The sequence below is a fragment of the Pithys albifrons genome, chromosome 2 (assembly GCF_047495875.1).
Source record: "Pithys albifrons albifrons isolate INPA30051 chromosome 2, PitAlb_v1, whole genome shotgun sequence".
In the NCBI taxonomy this organism is placed as follows: domain Eukaryota; kingdom Metazoa; phylum Chordata; class Aves; order Passeriformes; family Thamnophilidae; genus Pithys; species Pithys albifrons.
Genome location: NC_092459.1, coordinates 86154294 through 86176452, shown reverse-complemented (window position 1 = coordinate 86176452; position 22159 = coordinate 86154294). Strand labels below are relative to the sequence as shown.

General features: G+C 38.0%; 1 protein-coding gene across 2 annotated transcripts in view; it reads left to right on the top strand.

Moving 5' to 3' along the window:
* Nucleotides 1-2427: 2427 nt before the first annotated feature.
* Nucleotides 2428-22159, top strand: part of BTBD9 (BTB domain containing 9) — a 119483-nt gene continuing 99751 nt past the window's right edge. The window contains exons 1-7 of one of the 2 annotated variants that reach the window (XM_071576701.1): nt 2428-2533; nt 4213-4376; nt 9354-9564; nt 10587-10950; nt 12461-12725; nt 14752-14971; nt 18311-18430. In XM_071576701.1, coding sequence (XP_071432802.1) covers nt 4295-4376; nt 9354-9564; nt 10587-10950; nt 12461-12725; nt 14752-14971; nt 18311-18430 — 1262 coding nt within the window. In that variant the 5' untranslated portion in view covers nt 2428-2533; nt 4213-4294. Of the gene's footprint in view, nt 2534-2866; nt 2988-4212; nt 4377-9353; nt 9565-10586; nt 10951-12460; nt 12726-14751; nt 14972-18310; nt 18431-22159 lie in introns of those variants that run through there. The other variant, XM_071576710.1, reaches the window with a different exon arrangement.

Below are 22159 nucleotides of genomic sequence, written 5' to 3'. Positions count from 1 at the left end.
TTCTCTATTTCTGCCCTTTTATACTTCTAGAACTAATACTTAGCCTGTTTCCTGTCTTGCTCCTTGTGCAGTTGATTATTCTCCTGGAAGTCAGGTAATTTTGATAGGGATTATAATGTTTGGAGTGAGTGAGAATCTCTCAAGTTCAGTGGACTGTGTTAATAGCTCTGAGAGTCTTCTTCCTCCCAAATATGGGGCTTTTGACATTGCACCCCCTGCCCCAAGCAGGCTAATTCAGCTTAAACAAGTGACAAAGATTTTTTTGAATGCTGTGTTAGTTTTATGCCAAGTTTATTAAGCAGGAATGAGAAGCCAGTTCAAGGCTCTTTAGTTTCCCAAATGAATAAAGCTGATTTTTCTAGCAGAAAGCTGGATTGGATCGCTTGACTTGTGAGACCTCACCCTACTTTATAAAAAGGTACACAATATTGCAAAATACAGCAGCAATTCAGAGAGCTCTTTATTGTGAAGATTATTGCAGTGTAACTGTAGTATGGTATCTTCTGAAGTTAGTGGGAGGACTGTGGTGCCAAGAAGCATCAGAGCTTTGGCAATGAGACAAAGCACTTAGCTGGTTGCATCTTTACATACCTTTGATGGCTAAACTGTTGTTCATACACATCTGCTGCTGGTGCTGAACTTACCATGAAGCACAGATGCTAACTGCAGTTCCTCACCATTCAGAGGTCGCGTTAGATTGTGCGAATAGAAAAACTATTTTAGACTAATAGTTTGACAACTCCACTTAAACTGTTTCATTTCAGTTAATACAGGTGGATATGACCAAGGCATTGGTAAAGACAAATCTGAGCAGCTTTACAAGCATGTCACTGGGTGGTTCATATTTTATCCAGTTGCAGTGTCTCATTCAGTCTTGTTTCACTACACTTCAAAATACAGGTGTGACTGGAAAAGCTATTTACCCAATTGTATGGAATCCAGTAATTAAAACCAGGATAGTTCGTAAGTCAGATGAGTAAGTCACAGGGTGTGCACACTTAGTCCAGTGGATAACTACATGAGTGGGAACAGACTATGTCAAAGCTTCTCTACTTAGTAATCAAATAAAAGTTAGTCTAAGCATCTTTGCTAATCTTGGAATGACCTTTGAGGTTTTTTGTACACCTGATAAAGTGCAGACATGATAGCTGAAGTAATAAAGAGGAAACTAGTAAAACCCACACTGTCTTCTACAAACTCATTACAGCAACATCATTAAGTGGGTAAGGTATGAGTTTTTGGTTTGGTTTTTTTTTATTTTTTTAAAGTTACTGCTGCTTGCCATACTGAGAGCTAATTAAAACCAGTATTCTCAGTTGTGACATCCAGGAATAAACTACTAAACACCTGATGAATCTTTTAACCTACAATAATATTAAAATATTTTAGATGTAGAAAACTGAAATTATGTAATGTTATCACTAATTACAGACTGCTATTTTTACTTCTTTCAAGTAAGACTTCTCCTAAGTAAAACATGGAATTAAATAACATGTAATGCTTTGCCTCTTGAAAAGGCCTAAATTTAGCTTCATGCAGTACAGTAGAAGTCAGTCTCATGGTTACGTGTAGACAGGCCCACATTCTCCGTACGGGATGGGAGAGGCTCTTATGACTCAGGGAAGCAGGGCACACACGGAATGGCAGGAGACAGGCAAGCATTACAGAAGAAACATGTCCATCCTTGGGGCTTTTTCAAGACTTGGTCACCTGATTCATTCTGTTTTGAGTAGGTGACCGGTCTGCAGACTTCTTGGTTTGCTCCTCAGATGGATGGAACTACACCTGGCACCATCTCTCCAGTGACCACCAGTCCCTAGGGATTGAACAGCATGAAGCTGTGTCAGGGGGAGTTCAGGCTGGGTATTAGTGAAATGTTTTTCTCACGGAGGGTGGTTGGGCACTGGAACAGGTTCCCCAGAGAAGTCAAGCCTGACGGAGTTCAAGAAGCGTTTGGCCAACGCTGCCAGGCACGTGGTGTGACTTTTGGGGATGGTCCTGTGCAGGTCCCGGAGCTGGATTCGATGATCCTTGTGCGGCCGTTCCAACGCGGCATATTCTGTCATTTTATGCATTCTCAATGGCGCCGAGGAACAGCAGGAGGCCCACAGGGAAGGTTAAGCACAGGGCGCTATTTCACAAGGGCCGGGCACCGCCGCTCCCGCCGCTCCCGCCGCTCCCGCCGCTCCCGCCGCTCCCGCCGCTCCCGCCGCTCCCGCCGCTCCCGCCGCTCCCGCCGCTCCCGCCGCTCCCGCCGCTCCCGCCGCTCCCGCCGCTCCCGCCGCTCCCGCCGCTCCCGCCGCTCCCGCCGCTCCCGCCGCTCCCGCCGCTCCCGCCGCTCCCGCCGCTCCCGCCGCTCCCGCCGCCTCCGCGCGCGGCCGGAACAGGAAGCGGCGGCGCGCGCGCTCCCTCCAGCGGGACCCGGGCCCGGCGCTGCGTCACACGCAGCTGCTGCCGCCCCGTGACGTGAATGCGCCGCCGGGTGACGTTTGACGGCGGCGGGCGGGGGGTGGCGGCGGCGGCGGCGGGGCCGGTGAGTCCCGCGGGGGCGCGGGCGGGTCCCCTCGGCAGTGCAGGGTCCCGGGCCTGGCTCCGGCCCCTCGGCCGGCCGGGGCGCTGCTCCCGCCGGGCGCGGGCAGGGCCACCCAGCAGCGGCCCGGGGAAGGCGCCGGCGCGTTTGGCGGCGAAGCGATTTCAGCCGGAGCGCCTTCCCGCGGAGCCGGAGCAGGGCCGGGCGGGGGGCGCCTCCGCCGCCGCCTCCGGAGCTGGGGGACGGCCGCGGCCCGGGCGCTCCGGGCGCGACCTTGGGCGCATCGCCCGCTCCGGCGCCCTCTGCCCCGCCCGCAGCCCCCGGCCCTGCCCCGGCTCGGTTGCTCCCTGGCAGCTTCTCAAGACCCCCTTGTGGCTATCTTATTTGAATTTTCTTCGAGTGTTTGTTTAGTATTTTGACGCTTTGGTGGTACCCACTGTTTTCCCTGGTCCTTCAGGTATCGTAGTAGTTAACTAGTTCGGCGCTGCTGTGATTCATTGGAATTCGGTTTGATTTCGAAGACGTATTATCAGACTTAAATAAGTTAATGCTGACCTGTCAGCAATCTGCTGGAGGTCTTGCCTGTCTCACAACGCTCTTTGGTCATGTCGTTCTTAAAGTGCAGCACACAGATGTATTTGGCATGTTTTCTGTTACAAGTCTGTAAATCAAATGTTTGGAGTGTACTGCTTTTGGGGATCTGTTCACTCATGTTTAACCTAAAACCCCCAAGAATTTTCATAAATGGCTTTTGAATATATTTTGATGGAGGTGTCAGTTCGGTAACATACATTACTTGTAGGGACAAATATTTACTTATTACATTATGTTACTCCAAACCACGAGAGTTTCTTTGTCAAATGCCTGTTTTTGATTTGCAGGATTAAGATGTGGTTAGTTTCCAGTTCATGAGACTACCAAAAATACTTTTTTCTAACTTCTCCCTTGTTCTCTTAAGCATATACTCTAAAGAAGATTAGAGTGGTTCTTATGAAAGAATTCATAGATCAAGGTATCATCTGTGTAACAAATTAAATACAGTTTATTTTTCCTGCTGTCAGGTATGATGGGAAGGATAACAATAATTTATAGTTGTTGAGAGAGACTCATTATGTTGGTTATGTATTTAAATAAAGCCTCTGTATTTCTGTATTTCCCCACCCTGCAATTTTGTTTTGTTTTCCTGTTTATAGAATTAAACCCTTGTGCAAGAGAAAGATATGCAACTGCCTTAAGTGTTGCAAAAAACCCAACCACCAAAACCAAACAGAACCCCCAAAATCTTCAGCTAGGCCAGAACACATGGAGAGCTTTGGCTGTGTAGAGAATAAAGCGTGTGTGATACAGCTTATATAGATCTGGTTTAATTGGGACACCCATGTGCTATAAGTGTTCTCAGGGACATTGATGCTGTGGAAGGAAAGTCAGGGTGAAATTCTTCTGTCTTACAGTGAACGAATGAATGACAATATGTTACCACCTTCTTTGATTATTAAAAATATTAATGGCCAAAATGCAATGATGATGACTCTAGAAAGAAATTCTATTTCTATATTCTAACGTCCTGAGAACTTGTCCTGTTATTTCCACAAAAATGTGATTTGAGAAATACACATTTCGCTTTTGTCATAATGCTCAGTGCTCACCGGTTTTGATTGTTTGTATTTTGTGCATTTTTTCAGGAAATGGTACAGTTGTTGCTGTGCAGCTGGATGTTGCTGAATAGTGTTTCTGTGAGCTTGGTGTTAAATCTGTCTGTTCAGAATGGCGAAGAACCCTAATTTTCAGGAAGCTGGTAACCAGCCTACAGGCTACGTTCACTGTACATCTCCAGACAGCTTTACAGGTGAGTGGACAGATGTATTTTCTTGATATTTTTAACTTAATGTTTTAGTTTTATGCTATTTTAACCAGGTTGATTTATATGTGTGTTAATATGTTGTTCTTTGTTCCTGGCTAAACTTAATCCTGCTCTTCCATCCCAGAGCGGAATGTAAAGCATTGGCACTACAGCACTTGAGTGATAGGAATGTGTCTGCAGATAAGCAGTGCATAACTTCCCATATGTTTTAAGTCAAAACATATTTTTGGTATTAAGTTGTTTAGAACACTGTCATTGAATGGTGTGGTTAGTTACCATTGCTGCTACCATCTGCTTTTCTTTGAATCCTTTCACAACAGAAGGTTTGGAGATGAGGCTTGAAACTCCTGTGAATTTCATATTCTTAAGGTTTCATATTTATTTATAAAGTCCTATTGGTCGATGTTGTTGTTATTATTAGTGGTTACTAAGCACCAGAAGATATTTTCGTTTTTTTTCCCTAAAATTTTCACTCACAGTCAACTTTGTTATTTAATAGTACAAAGGAGCTTCTGTAGTGACTGTTCTGACAGAATCAAAGTATTTACTCAAGTTGAAATGTTGAATGTTAAAATATTTACTAAAAATTCCTATTTCCTGAGATGTTAGTTTACTGTACTTGAACAAAAGAGAACAAAATACTTTTAATAAAAAGACATATACATATCCATTAAAAATACAAACCATATGATTTCAAACAGTGGTCTGTTTGTACAGTAGTCTTACTGTCACACCTATCATGTTCTGGGAATCTGTGGCAATAGAAATTGAAACTAAAGTTATATTTTGCTGGAATTTATTTCCAGTATGGCAAATTATTTTATGAAGTAATGAATTACAAAAAGTTGAAATACTACTCAAATGTATTCTGATCAGCTGAGAATCAATTTCTATTCTTAGACAAAATAGCCATGTAAGAGAATTACATTTAAGAAAATTTTCCCTGTGTAATTCTGACAAAAATATTGTCTTGCTAGATACAAACTACATGATGAAAGAATTGTTTCAAGGGTATGAAATTATTTGCTCAGTGTTTATTATCCAGACTTATTTCATCAAATTTTTAATTCTAGCAATAATCTGTTTTCTTGCATTTATTTCTCAAGTTTTGGTAGAGTTATCTAAACATTCTTCACTCATTTTAAATAAGTGAGGGCTTGAGAGGTTAAGTGAGGACATGAATACTTTTTTTAAAGTATTCATGATAATTTTCTTACATTCTTTTTTCGGTGTCTGCTATAAAAACAGCTTTTCTGTGTGTCATCAAAACAGCACTGCTTTGCAGAGAATTCTTTAGTCTTAGCCTAAATGAGGAAGAGAAGTGACTGAGTATTGGTCTTTATTGCAGCCCTGGTTTGAGAGTTGTTTAGTAAGGATGTCATTGGTGTTCTGCTGTTACTGCTGCATTTTTTGGATCATGTTTTTGCATGTCATAACATGTTACAGATTGCTGTAGTAGAAATACAGCAAACTGAAAACTTGGGGGGTGGTTGTTTTTCTAGCCATGACACACATGGTGTGATACTGCATGCTGTTTTATGGAATAGAATACTGGGATGTATTTTTCACACGCTCACCCTTGAAGAGGCCACCAAGCAGTGCGTCTTTCACTGGAGTTTTAGAATTGGTGTGTGGGCCCTCCGACTCAACAACTGCCTTTCCCGATTGTTGCAGTTTTAATGGTACCTCAAGCTCGCTGAGAAGATTGTTTTGTTTGTTTATTCCTGTGGCAGGAGCAAAGCTACATAACTCCTGAAGCAGTTAATTAGCTGTGAATACCTCCTGGAAATAGGTTATAGTGCTGGCAAGAGGCTTGTAAATGGCTTGACCTTTTATTCTGAAGTTGGTTACTGTGTTCTTTGACTGCCAGGAGGAGTAAACACCTGTATTCTCCGAAAGGATGATGTCTGATGACAGAAGATGCAAAAGAGAATCTTCAGGAAGGGTTTTGCTGAAACTCCTATCAGGATCTATCCTTTTTTTTTAGTCATAAAGAGTACTTTTGAATTCTAACTAGAAAAATACATGTTTAGCTATACAGGGAAGTTGTGAGCTCATAGTGACTTGCCACAACTAAAGAGGTTGTTATGTTTTACTTCCTCAAACAGGAAGTGTGCAGATCGCTTCAAGGGTTGACTGAATTCATACTAATAATTAATCCAGTCTGGAAAGATCTGAAGTCATGTATTATTTTGTTCTGCATTTTGAAGACAGGACTGTCACTGGGCTGCTTTATATGAAAAATCCATAATGCAGACAAGACTTGCTTTGGAAATCTGTGGTAGTAAACAAATGAATTTGTTGAATGCATTTTCAATACACTTGTGTTACGCATAGAATGCAGATAAGCCATGAAAGTACTTTCATAAAGGTGACACTTTCCAGCACTTTGGGTCATTCAAGCATTTGAAAGGCTCCTTAGCTGGGGGCATGTAATCCATCATTTGAGTCCTGTATTCCCTGTGATCAGCATGTTCTTGTTTGAAACTGACAGTTTAGAGTAGTACGTGGTACCAGCAATTTGGAGAGCATTAAACATCACAACAAATTTATCTTGTTGCTTACTCATGGGGATTTCTAAATCTGCTTTCATTGCTTGTTGTCATTCAGAGTCCTGCTGTTCATAAGGACTGGTATCATTGGCTTACAAATTTCCCTACTTCAGACTTTGCTGCCTTTTGTACACTGATTCTTGTTTAGAGAGAGGTTTATGTACTCTTGAGAGGGAAGTGTGCTTTTATTTGTTTATTTAACCTGAAATAGAAGCTATTTTCCCTGAACTTTTGACCCTATTGGCACATGAAACATCCACAGCTACACAGTAGAAAAGTTTGGGTGCAACTGGTGGCATTCCACTATCTTCACCAATTTTACAGTCTCTGTTGTATTCTACCTGTTCTTATTTCTTAGACATGAGTGGATAGGAAACAAAGAAGTAGTATGTATTAAAAATTACACTAAAAATGTATTTTAAAACCAAAGTGGTCCAATGCTTGTGCATGTATGAAGTATGATGAATCAGCTTCCCTAATCAAAGTTGGAACTGGCAGAAGAGAGATAGTACAGAGTTTCTTGTTAAAGTGCATGTTATTTGCATTTGGTTGAGTTGCCTGACTATTGCAAATGAAGATCAACAGCAGCAATTATGGATGTGTAAGGTACAGAAGGAGTATTGAGGCTGAAGATTTGCAGCTGAGTAACAAGTACATCCTTTTATTTCCTCCTCTGGTAATAAAGAGTTTTGTGTTTTGAGGGTATTACAATTTTACTATTGTTTCTAAACTCTCAGATAATTGTGTTATGTTGAAATAAACATTATTCCTGGTATAAATAGATGCTGGTGGACTGATGTGAGTAAAGTTAATCTTACTTGTTACAAAGTAAATGTTACTGGAAGTGTATGTTGCATAAATTTAAATTGCCTTAGCTAATTTTTAAATTAATCCGTGTAAACGAAAGAAATAATGTGTTATTATGAAAACCCATAAAAAGTAATTTCCTCTCATGTCAGGATGAAAGAGTGACTGTACAGTATTCTGTGTTCTCATGGTTAGGCCGCCTCCAGTGTCTTGGCCAGTATTGCTGGTTCTGTGCTATAGTGGCTGTTCACACAGCTTCGAATCCAACTGGCAGAGATAGCCTGTGGAAAGCTGGAGTTCTGTTCCCATTTGTGCTGTGACACATATCATCAATTTAATATGCTTCATTTTTCTCAAGTTTTAGAATTTTATTTTCTATTTCTATCACTTTTTGTAGTTTAAGTTAAATTTCTTTGGGACCTTGTTTCTACAGTGTCCTGATTTTGGGTTAAGCATTTCCACATGTTAAAGTGCAAATAGTAATTAAACCCCTGTGCATGTGTTTTCATTGTTGGGGTGGAAATGACTGGAAACAGATGCATGTTTTCTCATAATATTTTTTAAATGGAGCTTAAAAATGCAGTGGTATCAGGAATATTTCACTTGAATGATGGACGTGTTATCTGTGTGCAAGGAATGACCTCATCATTTTCCTGCTTCTTGTGGTATGCCATCTTTCTTCAGTATGAGGTATGTGCCCAGTTTGAAAAGTGGCCAGTCACTGCAGCACAGAAGATTTCTCTGCAAATATGGATGGTTGTTATCTGGAACAGTCAACCTTTTTAAATAAAAGTAAACCAACGTATAACAATGGAAGCCAATTTAAGGCCTAAGATCTCCTGTGGATGCTTCTGCCATTGAGTCTACTGAAAGCCTCTATTTCTGAAATAAACTAAAACCAACAAACCTGTTCTTCCACAGAAGATATGACTAATGCCTTAACCTCTGCTGTACATTAGTAGGCAGTCTCCTAATTTTATGATTGAGAGGTATTAGGAGATTTATTTTCTTAAATATATAAAAGAACAAAAAGGCATCAAGAAAACTGAATGGGAAGGGTAAGAAAATTGAATTGTTCATTGTAAAGCTTTTCTCTCTGACAGACTTTGTCTATTACCTGCTAAAAGCTATCCTGATTGTTTATTGTTCTGCAAAGTTCATTAGAATTCTGCAAAACCACTAATGTTTTCACTTGTCACTGATTTTAGTACTGGCTTGAGAATTAAGACTATGTTTAATTGTTCACATTTCTTATTTCTTTATGATTTATGTGCATTTTCAGATAAAATTGCTTTCTAATGGTAAGATTTTTTAAAAATAATTTCTAGTTCCTTTTGTTGGAAGCTTTTTGTTTTAAGTGTATGAACTGACAGAACAACAAGGGGATGGAATTCTCTGAAATACTTTGTCAGCTAGAGTTGTAGATACAAGCCGCATTGAATCCTATTGTATATGAACTTTAATAGAAAATTTCTTGGGCTCATTTTTCTTGTAATATGCGTTTACTTGAACCAGTCACTTTTCTTTGTGATTGCAGTTTCATGTTTGCCATCCTTTGTGTTTTTGCCCTGCCTAATACTGGTTGTTTTCTTTTTCCCTGTAGGCTACCAATATCACCATCCCTCCAAGATGAGTAACACCCATCCGCTCCGTCCTTACACAGCTGTGGGTGAGATCGACCACGTTCACATCCTGTCAGAGCACATTGGCGCTCTGATGAACGAGGAAGAATATAGCGACGTTACCTTTATTGTAGAAAAGAAACGTTTTCCGGCACACAGGGTGATCCTGGCTGCTAGATGCCATTATTTCAGGTGAAGTTTAGCTTTTTGTCAGGCTCACAGGAAATTTTTATGCAGATAAGATAAACATTGAGTCGCTATGAACTTTTCAGGGTGTAATCATCTGTCCATTGAGTGTGACCTTTTCTGTGTGAATGTTTCCCAGCACATCAAATCATTGTGTCCAAATAGAAAAAGATAAATACCATGTCATGATGTTATTCTTTTGACCTTCATTAAATTGGATTTTGAAGGTAGTTTCACAAATTCAAGAGAAAAATAACTGGAGAACAGACAAGTTCTACTATGAAATTGTCTTGATTTCTCAGAGTATAAATGGTGTGCCTCTATGGAATACACTCATTTATAAAGTTTCATTTTGGTGCATTGGAATTGAGTATTTAAAGAGGTTTGGCTCATACAGATTAGAATATATATTTTAAAATTAGGAATAATACTCATCCAACTTTTTCTTTTAAGACCTGGGCATTTTTCTCTTTAAATGTATTTAATAGAATTTCCTGGTAATCTTCCAGTGAATTTTGTCAAGGGCATAAGCAAATAGCTAAACTAAAGTGTGATTGCAAATTTTGTTCAAGGTGTCATTGATTTTTCTCAAGAATCAGGATTTCATTGGAGTTGCCATGTGCTGGGTTTAGAGTGAGGAAGAGAGGATCAAGAATCCTGAGATTTGCTAAGATGCACTGCAAACTATTTGTTTCACTTACTTTCTGAAGTAATTTTTTAAAAATTTTTTTGCTCACTGATAGCACTACATTTAAATATTGGTTCACAAGCTGTTTTTCAAAGTCGAGATGCAGCAATTGTTATGTAGGGTAAAAACATAATGCATTTACAGATTATTCTCATGCATTTGATTTCAGAGCAGAGCTGCACTATAAATGCCAAGTATAAGAAATTTTCTTTTATAGATTCTTCAACCATGTCTGCTTTGTGTTCTCCTTGCTGCAAATAGTCACTTATTCCTTTCTTTTCCTACTCTTTGCATGTGTTTTGTCAGGATATAAATTTGTCAAATTTTATCTTCCTTATAGAGCACTATTGTACGGAGGAATGAGAGAATCTCAGCCTGAAGCAGAAATTCCTCTCCAAGACACCACCGCAGAAGCATTTACCATGCTGTTGAAATATATTTACACTGGTCGTGCTACTCTACGAGATGAGAAAGAGGAGGTTCTTCTAGACTTCCTAAGCCTGGCACATAAATATGGATTCCCAGAACTGGAGGATTCCACATCTGAGTATCTTTGCACAATACTTAATATTCAGAATGTCTGTATGACATTTGATGTTGCCAGTCTTTATTCTCTTCCCAAATTAACGTTTATGTGCTGTATGTTCATGGACAGAAATGCCCAAGAGGTGCTCTCCAGTGAAGGCTTCCTGTCACTTTCAAAGGTATATCTTCTGTTTGCACTTTTACCCCCAGGAATGTTAACTTTAGTCTGTATACAACTTCATGATGAAATACTAATGGGGCACCAAATAAAAATTAATTTCTTAGTTAGCAGCTATCATTTTATACTAATGAAATGGTGGCAGTTGGGAATATTCAAGCCAAGCTGAAATGAAAATTCTGGTTATCTGTTCTGAATTTTGACCAGTCAGTGTAGCTATATGTAGCAAACCTGGTGGAAAATTCTAAAATTTGGCTTTTAAATGACACATGAAGGATGTAAAGAAAAGATTTTAAAATGGCAGGAGGTATTCCATTCTATTAATTTCTTTATATACACTGCATCAGTGGTGGGGATATTCTTTTGTTTGAACTAAAGCATTCTTGAGATTTCTGTGATTTATATTGCTGATTGTCATCATGTTCTGAAGTTGCAGAATATGGTGGTGTGGTAGGTTGGTTTGGTTCTTTTGTGTGTTGGTTTTGTTGTTAGATGCATAAATATTTGTGGGTGAGTCAGGCTGGTCTATGAAGTTCAAATTTTCCACTTACTCCAGAGTGGTCTTTGAGCTGTGCATAATAGTGACAGAGTGTTTTCAAGTGGTGTTCACATGAAGTAGCAGAGGACCTTGAATGATGGTTTAATTTTTTTAAAGTGTTTTTAGTGGAAAAGCTGTGAAGAGTCTCTTCCTTGAATGAGTATGAGACACTTTGGATCTGCTAACTTACTAGCTGTAAAGGAAAAAATATTTTTTTCTCTACACTGTAGTTTGTCATGTGCAGTTTGTCAATCTGAGCTCTGAGAGCATATTATCAATAAAGAAATGAGGAAACATCATTTATCAGGAAGAGCATACTTTGATGTCTTTGGCATAGCCAGTCCTGGTATATATGAGAGATTTATCCTTCTGCTAGGCAAACTCCTGATTACTCTGCTGGCTAAGTGAAAATAAAAAAGCTGTTTGATTATTCTTGTTCTCATTTTGCTGTCAATGGGTTTTCTGCATGAGTAAGAGCCACTGGAGTTTTTACTTGCTGATTCTGAGTTTGTACCAAAAGACAACGAAAAATTGTAGGGGGTTGCAAATTCCAAATAGTTAGAAATGGTTTAAAAAAAGCAACACTTCTTTCTTATCACTGTTCTTATAGCAGCCTAAGTTTAAAGTAACATTTTGAACTATACTTACAAATCTTTTATAATATTCCAAAGTCAATTTGAAGTAGTGAGTGGTTTTATAGTGATTTGAGTAGTTCTCTACATTTCAATTCTGACTTACTTCTTCTATTGTTTTGTAATATTGCTTATTATTTTTGTGATGGATTCTGTAATTCTTGCATAACTAAAACAAGAAGCAGTTTGAGCGAGTCACTCCTTTGGAGATTATTTTTAATAGCTCCAAGTTAAAATACCCATTAATTTTTGCCTTATTTTAATTTCCCTTGATTGAAAAGAAATCAATTTAATTTCTGTTTATTTGTGGGGTTTATTTTGTTCTTGTTTCTCTTCTTCAGGCTGCTCTCTTAAGTATTGTACTGAGGGACTCATTTGCAGCTCCTGAGAAGGACATTTTCCAAGCTTTGATGAACTGGTGTAAACATAACCCCAAGGAAAACCATGCTGAGATCATGCAAGCAGTACGTTTGCCACTTATGAGTCTGACTGAACTGCTGAATGTTGTAAGACCTTCTGGATTGTTGTCACCTGATGCCATCCTAGATGCCATTAAGATTCGTTCAGAGAGTCGGGACATGGACCTCAACTACAGGGGCATGTTAAGTAAGCATTAAGTTTTTTGTTTGTTTCTTTCTCATTTAGTGACTGTAGTTGTCTGAAGGATATGGTTAATTTGTGCTTTTGAGTTTTTTACCTATTATTACATGTTTTTAGAGGCTCACGTAAGGAAATACCTTGTATACTGTTCATGCCCTTTTACTGTTTCTCAGATAACATTAGCAAGATATTTGCTTGCTTTGTATCTCAGATACTGCTCTAACATGAAGTGTTCTAGTAAGAGTGTATTTTCCTAGAGGAAGTGCTATTTTAATAGAAAAGCTTTTACAAAAGTATTAAAAATAAAAATGCATTGACTGGGATATACAATATTTAAATGGTTTTATGTTGATGGTAACTTGCCTTTTGCTTCATGAAGATTTTTATATTTTCTCCACTACTTACAGCTTTGCTCTTCCTCTTTACATGCTTGCCCAAACAGTATTAACAAGTCCTCCAAAACTGTCCTAATGGAAGCCTAGAAAGTGTGAGAGGCCTTGGGCTTCACTTTTGTATGTGCTACCTGTTAATGCAACATGAGTACCCAGCACTAGAGGTTTAGAAAGGTATTGTTAGGTATCTAATGTGTGATTTATAGAGAGTATGTGGCCCACAGTAAAGAATAAAGTTATACGATCTCTAAGAGCCTGCACTGTATTCTCAGTCATGCATGATAAGCCCTGACAGTAACTGCTGTCTTAGATCTATATATCCATCCCCTTTAGAAGTTACAGTTACTAATATTTAAACATAAGACTTTAGTATTACAATATTGTAAAGTCCTGTCATGTGACACATTCTGTTGATGCTGCAGTTGATAAATTTGAGTAAGTCAGGTGCTATTTTCTAGCTTCTTTTCCTGGATATTGATCTCTCTACAATGGTATGCTCCTGATCACAGCTTTTTGGAAAGTGGAATTTCTTTGGTTTTCTAGTACTCGTTCAGGCTCTTGGAACTTTTTCTGTTTGTGTAAACATTGAGGACCAGTTGCAGTTTCGTAATTGTGCATTTGATGTTGTAGTACTACAATACAGTTAAAATGTCACCACTTCAATTTCTGTTCTTTCAGATGTCAAACTTAACAACACCCTTTTAAAATTCATACTTCTGTTGCCAACCTGCCTGAAGAGTTCAGGGGCAGATTTTTATCATTTAGCTGTCAGATGTTTTCTATGGTCTCTCCTCAAAGAAGGTTGTTAAAACTGTCTTTTGAAGGGGGTGGTTCATCAGCTTATTGTTTTGTAGCTGAAGTTAGGGATCATTATCCCCAGTTATCTTGATGGAAGATGTTCATAGGATGCACAAAGTTTATTACTGTTAAATGGTAGCATCAAAAACTTGCTTTACCATGTTGGTTCAAAGCCCAAGTATCCTGAAGTTTCGTTTCACTTGAGTTCATTTATCTTTTCAGAGTACTGGTGACTTGTGTAGCCATCAAAAGAGCATGTATGGAATACTGCCATGTATACCACTCTGCAAATTCATGATGCATCTTGAACATTTGATCCACATTTTGTACATTTTATGTGATTTTTAGTTTATTCCACTTTGGAAAAACAAGGTAAAACAAACAAACCAACCCCTAAATCCAAAGTGAACAATGGTTGAAATTTGAAAAAAAAAAAGACAAAAAGAAAGAAAGGGCAAAAAACCCTGGTAGAGGTATGGTGAGAGGTTGATCACAAGGAGAAACTAAACAAAAGCAAAGCTTTAAAATGAGAAGGAAAGTATTGATTAAATGAGGAAGGTGGAACAGAATTCTCTAAAATCATGAAGGGGACTGAGAATATAGCTTCTATAAGCTAGTAAATTATCCCAGCTTTATTACTATAAAAGACCTAGGGAGTATCAAATGAAATTCAAGAAGCTAAATTTCAAAAATACCTTTTTTTCCCCATGAGCATGTAACCGTGGCCAAGAAAGGATGCTAGCAATAAATCTTTGATCTGATTTAATAAAGCTGATGTTCAGAACACCTAATCTGCAGTATGAGAGTGTAAAAGCTAAGCAATTATTTCCTTTTCTTCTTAGTACCAGGGGAAAATATTGCAACAATGAAGTATGGAGCACAGGTTGTAAAAGGGGAGCTGAAGTCTGCTTTGTTAGATGGAGATACCCAGAACTATGACTTGGATCATGGCTTCTCTCGACACCCAATCAGTGACGACTGCCGGTCTGGAATTGAAATTAAACTAGGCCAGCCCTCAATAATCAACTACATACGATTACTGCTGTGGGACAGAGACAGTCGGTAGGTGCTGAATTGACATAGGAGGGAAGGTGATGCATTTTGTACTGGTGATAATGTATCAGTCCAAAATATAAATTAAATGTTTTATAGAAACAGGATGATACAGTGTTGCTAATGACTTTTGGCAAGTTTTATTTGAAAAAAACCTGGTTTTTAAATGTAGCCTTGATTGCTTACATACCAGCCCATATTTTGAAATGCTCAGCTACCTCAAAATATTGCAATGTATTTTCTGTGTCTTCATTAAATAGTTTATATTACTAACGCAAGTTTACCAAATTTAAATTGTTTGAATTGTTTTCTATTTGTTATTTATCAACTGCTATTATTTTGTTTTGAGAAACAATATTGTAGTTCCTTTGGAGAACAGTATTTTTTACATGTTTGCATTCCAAACTTTGAAGGAATTTTTTTGTTCAGATTTTTTCAGTATATCAAAACTGTTCAGAAATTACACACTTTGATAATAAGGTTCGGCTCAATCTTTGAGGTCTTTTCCAACCTAAATGATTCTGTGATTCTGTAATTCAGATAGAATAAAATTTATTCAGAATGTGAATTACTAGCCAACTGCAGTAGTTATTAGAAGGCATTTAATGATTTTTATCTATTTAATTGTTTCAAGTAAATTCTCCTAATTCAGTGAAACAGAAACTTATGTATCTTCCCTTTTTCTTTTGGAAAGATGGAAATGTAAAACTTTGAAGCTACATGGAGCTGCTTCATTTAATATTGTACTACTTGTCCCAGAAGATCAGCGAAATTTATGAGCCAATTACCAACAAACTTTACAATATTTAAAGCTGTAGTAAAGATGCACTAATACTGAGGAGTTCTCTAGCAATTTTTAGACAGCTTGTATAACTGGTAAAAAGCCCCTCATCGGCAAGGCATAAATTGGCAGCTGCTGAAACTCAAGGTAAAAATTTTTTCTCTGGGACAACTTATTACAAAATTATATGTTGCTACATCCTGTGCCCTTCATCTGAAATTTGTAGAACAAACCATTGTTAGTGGCAGAATATCAGAGAAGATGGACCCGTGCTCTAGAGATTTTTGTCTGCATAAAATACTGAGGGCACAGATGTTTAGGATCTAATTTATGCATTGTCAGGATTTTTTTTTATTTTCTGTGGAAAGTTTGCTATTGGACTTTCTTTTGCTCCCTGTCAGGTTCAGTTGCCGGAATTAACACCACTGTCATGTGCAGGGCCAGCAGTTGGATTTTGATGATCCTAGTGGGTCCCTTCTAACTCAGAATGTTCTGTGATTCTGTGAATTGTCAGGGTTTTTTCCCTCCAGTAGCTCAGCTGTCTAAGATAAATGAAGATGGAGACATTTAGAGTACTCTATCCATTTACAGGTTCCTCGGAATAAAGTACTGACCTGCAGTGAGTGCAACAGGATAGTGAAATGATGAAGGCTTGAGCACATGAGACCCTGCTGTTGTAAGAGGAGCATGCTTAGAAGGAAGAATTTGTTGCTCTCCTCACCTTTTCAATGGAAAAATATAGAGAATACAGGGCCAGGCTCCTCTTACAGCTCTGTGCTGAGAGTGCAAAGAGCAGTAGACCCAAGCAACAAGATAAATTCATATTAAATATTTGGAAAAAATGATAATGAAGGAGTTGAACTTCATAAGAGTTTGACTGGAGAGGTTATGAATATTAGCCCTTGGGGGTATGCAGAACTTTACCAGGCAAGACCTTAAGGACCTTGCTCATATTTCCATGGTTTATCTAGGCATCTTTTCCAACGTCTCTACACTCTTAGTCTAACAATTGGCAGCCATTTACCTACCTTTCTCTTGGGATACCTCATAATGTACAACAGCATGGGTGCTTCTATCTGAACATCTTTTTAAAATACTTATTCATTTTAACTCTCTCTGGGAAGCTGTAGTCTACTGGATATTCCTAACAGAACCAAATACAAACTAACAGGTGGTTTGCAGCTCTAGTTTAAAGGTGTTAATAACAGCTGAATATTAGATATAAAAGCGCTAAGGAGAGTAGCTGTCCAAATTGCCTCTGCTAGAAAGATGCTGCCTAGCCTTAAAATAAAGGTCATTCTGTTATGTATGATAGTGGAACTGTATTGTTGAGATAGTGTTTCTTTGCTTGGTACCTTCAGAAACCAAAAATGACATTATATATTTGTTAAAAGTTTGTGTTAGTTTAGCTGTGGTTTTGTGAGGACTGCCAGTAACTTTTATATCCAAACTGCTCAAACTTTCAAATGTTGGAGTCTAGTTGGTCAAATATGCATAGGCTCGTAATCATAATGTTGCTAAAACACAGCATATTTATAAAGGTTGTGAATATTACACATCTGATTGGTGTGAATGTGAAAGCTGATTATGCAACTGACTTCTTATAGACTGTGCATTACCTCTCCAAGTGCATATTTACGTAACTGCTATTAACAGCTATCTGATATTTTAAGGATTTTTAAACAGTACCACTTTAGACACCTACTCAGTCCTCAGGAAAATTGGAAATACTAACAGAGGCATTAATGTTTAACAAGAAATGTCTTTGTTGAACTCTGGAAGAGCAACTCTTCTTCAGAACTAGTGTGGAAGGATGTAAAGTGCTGATGTGCTGTGGAAATGCCTATGAATGTTGCATCAGGAAAAAGAAAATATTTTAAAATACATATTTCATGATTTGCTGCTCCACAAGTCAAGTTTCAACTTCATTATAAGTGTCACTGTTGTAGGAATAATAGGGAATTAGCTATGACTTTTAAGTTCTAGTTTGGATTTATACAAACTGTAAGCTAAACATAATTGATAAGCAAGAGAAAGACACAAATTTTGTTGCTGACTTTTTTATTTTTTGTGAGGTAATTTTTGAGTGTATAAGCAAGTGACAAAGGGTCAAAAGTGAAGATCAGCATCAGTGAGTATGATCTTGAAGTAAATTTTACTTTTTCAAGTGAAGGGTTTGAATTTCCATTTTTGACCTGCTAATTTTCTTAGTTTTTTGATTTATCAGTTTGGCAATGGGAATAGTATTGTATCTCTGGCTATTTAGTTTTATTCCACACAAGGAATACAAATGATCATTTTTATGACTGAGTTGAAAGTCTCCATTGCATTTTTTTGAGGGACAATAGTATCCTCTAATGACTGCAGATGGTGAGTGTTAGGATGTTTTAAATAATTCTAAAAAACTGTTTGAGAGTTTATTTTCAAACCTAGTTTTAAAATAGCGATCTGGGCAGGAATAAACAGCCTTCTTTTCAGCACAACTGAAAATCCAGAAGACAGGGTAAAATTTAATACCTAAAATGTGTCAACTTGTATTCTAATCAGTGTTTTCTGACAATCCATAGGTCTTATTCCTACTACATTGAGGTGTCCATGGATGAATTAGACTGGATTCGGGTTATCGATCACTCTAAGTACCTCTGTCGGTCCTGGCAGAACCTGTATTTTCCTGCCCGTGTCTGCAGGTTAGTGCATCAATGTAACACTGCATGACTAATGTTAAAGAATGCAGATAGCAGAATAAGTTGCTGGATTTTGCTACTGCATTATGTATTTCTGAAAATGTGTTATATACACAACTTGCATCAGCTATCTTAAAATTTTCTATCTTGGTGGATGCTTTTTTAATGTAAATATGGTTGATAAAATGCAGGCACCCAGTTTGAAAACTCTGGTTCTTCTGTTTCTACTTTTTTTTTATTTTTTGAGTCATACTCATTTTTTTTGGCAACTGATATGGTTCCGTTTTTTTCACTCAGTAGTAAACATCATTCCTTGACAGCCTAAATACTATAATGCATTTACAAACTTACTGTAGAACTTGGAAATGTGCGTTTTTATGTTTTATATATTTCCTACTGATGCACTGAGACACTCTTTTAAACAGTGGTGAAAGAGTGAAAGGGGGAAGTGAGGACTAAGGAGTTTCGATCAATGCTGTGTGTAACCTCAAATATCTATATGAGTTTAACCATTATTAAGGTGATGATGTTTTGTTATTGAAGGTGCGGGGAATTCTGGAAAAAGCTTGAAGTCACATTGAAGCTGTTTTATCCAAAAATTGAATCGAACTTATTGAAAGAGAGGCCTCGATCTGTAGATCCCAAAGATACTGTTGTCATAGACCCAAAGAGGAAATGGCCTGTGCTGTAATAGTTATTTTGGAGATGCAAAGTTTTTAATGGGCACAGCAAGTCTTGGAATTCCCAATGAGGGAAGCGCTTTCTTCTACCCTAAGAATGACCTCTTCCAGATCTTTACTGCTCTTGCTCTGCAACATGGGATTGTTGGCAAGCAGTTTTAATTTGTGGGGAAAGGGTCTGGTAGGTCACTTGTGTGTCTCCTTCTCAGATAAATCTATCTCAGCCTTTGTTGTCTTTTAGTAAAGTTCATACTGAATGTAGCTGACTTGAAATTTATTTTTCCTTATACAAACAAATAAATTCTCACCTTTTCCCTCTAACTTTTTTGTTCTTTTTTGATTCTGGTTTTACCATTTTCTCTTTCTGAAATGGTTGGTGCTGTCCCTTAGTTTGTGTGTGTATCTGATAAATTTTTCTCAAATGCGTCTGTGATAAACCACCTGGCAATGATGAAATGCCCCATGAGTTGGTAGGAGTTTTATGTTTCCTGGGGGTATTTTTTTGTGTGTGACCTTAGTTTTGTTCAAATTGGATGAATTGCTAGTATGCTCAGAGTTTTTTGCTGCCATCATGTTACCAAGATAATGTCGTGGGACTTCTCTAAATCATTTTTTCAAAAGGGATGCCAGTCTTTGGCCTCATTCAAAGATTTGTCCAAAAGTGATTATGCCTAAAGGGCAGTTCTAGCCAGGTGAGGGTTGGTCTCTTCTCCCAGGCAGTCAGCAATAGGACAAGGGGGCACGGGCTCAAGCTCTGCCAGGGGAAATTTAAGTTGGAGATCAGAAAAAAATTCTTTCCAGAGAGAGGAATCAGGCATTGGAATGGGCTGCCCAGAGAGGTGGTGGATTCCCCATCCTTGGAGGTTTTTAAACTGAGATTGGCCATGGCACTGAGTGCCATGATGTGGTAAATGGACTGGAGTTGTACCAAGGGTTGGACTTGATGATCTTGGAGGTCTTTTCCAATAGATTCTGTGATTCTATTTCAACAACAGTTTTTCTGTTTGTCATCCCTGCTCCCAGGTGTCTGTCTGCATTTATGAGTGTGCAAAAGACAGCATGTCTTTTGAGACTGTCATTTTTCTGTTTTGGTGAAGGCTCTTTGTAGCCTTGCCCAGAAGCCAAGAGAGGGAATACAGGAGGGGAAGATGTTATTGCAAAGTTTTAGAAGATACCTTACTCATTTAGAAGATACCTTACTCTTTTTGGTACAGAAGGATCTCTGGTTCTCCAGTGAACTCTTAGTCCTCTGTAAATGACTTGCCCTCTTTCGGAGGAGCAGATTATGAGGCAGGAGTTCATTTCATGTGGTGCTTTTATATGCCTAGGTATTTCTGTATGCACAAGCACACCTGGGAGCCTCCCTCATGCAGTTTTATTGTAGCACATCTTTGAAGTATACTGTTGTCCAGGTAACTACAGCACAGATTTCTTTATCGTACAGTCCTCATGCCTCAGAGTTTTCCTGTTGTGCTCCATTATCCACAGGAAACATGTTCTTTTCTGTAATTCTCTGTTTCTCATTATCATATCCACGAAGTGATGGGAAATTCCTTAGTGGGTGCAGCTTATTTGAAGAGCAAGTGAAAGAGATAAAGTCACGTAGTGGGATAAGTTTATGAATACTTATTGTTAAGGAGCAGTAACCTTAAGGCAATATGAGTTCTCAGTTGAGTCAACATAATAATTCATGGTAGTTTAGATAAGGCTGTTCTGTAATCCCAGTTCCATCAGTGAATTGACGCCTACATTATAGTAAGAATGCATCTGCTAGTCAAAAGTGGCTATAATTTACTGCTCTTTCATGTATTTTTTTCTTTATATAAGAAGAAAAGGCTATTTTAAATGTAATTAGAGATGTAAAATTGCTGACAAATTTTTGAAGAATTGTACCTAAGGAACTTTTTAAAAAATATTTATTTATTTTAATGTTAATATAATTGTTATGTCTAACTTGGCTCTGCTTTCATCTGGAATTTGGACCTAATTCCCCTACAGAAGAGAGGCTTTGAGCAAAGGAGACTATGTACACATACATGCTAGTAATAGACTTATTTGTCTGTCTTTTAATCAATATTCTGTTTACAAAGAAGTAAGCAAGGACTAGTAAGTTTTTTTGGCCCCAATTTCAGTGTTTTGTGATTATGTTTTTAAAGTAGTTTTTACTTAAATGGGTTAAACCAGTTATTTCTAGGATACTATCATGCACATAAGAGAAATCTTATAAAATGTAGCACTTCTTTGTCACCTAAAAGCGATGTGTTCTCCAGTCTTGTGAGAACAGATTTAAAATATAATAGGAAGTAATGTCAGAATGTATTCTTTTAGTATTTAATATTCTGTTTTTACACATACGTTATGCATGCTTATCACAGGGCAGGTATGTTTTAGGTGTTTTATATTCCCTGTTACATGTCTCATCAGCGGCAGATAATAAAAAGAAAAACCCATTTTTTTATTTGAAGATATAAATACTTGCCCCATTTTTAAAGAAAGACTGTAGTGTAACTTAGCAAATCACTTATATTTATTAGCACTAGGTTAATCAATTAAGTTTTTAATCCAAAGCTAGTTATATTTTCATTTTGCTCAATGCTGCTTCTGGTGTATACTCTTGAGTTATTACGACACATCCCAGTGACAAAATTTTCTTCTTAATGGACAGCAGTACAGAGGAGTTGATTGCAGGCATCATGTTTTGCTCTGTCTTCTTGCCTTTAGTTTTAGCATTTATTCCCTTTTTGTCTCAGTAATGCAGATAATATTTTTGGAAGCAACCACTTAGGGAGCCATGCTGCAAATGTTTTTTTAAGGTTTGTATGCATTTTTAGCAGAAGGTCATGGACTAATTGTCTTACAAGTATAGGCTTGAGATAGGTGGTGTTTTGTTTTTTTTTAATTAAGGAAAATTTCATTTTAGCCCAAAGTGCTTTATGGCATCACTGTATAGGATGACATTTTGAGGAGCAATAACAAATTGGAGACTAGAAGTACTGGCTGTTTTTTTTTTTTTATTTACACGACATTTTTCAAAGCAAGGGAATAAACAGGC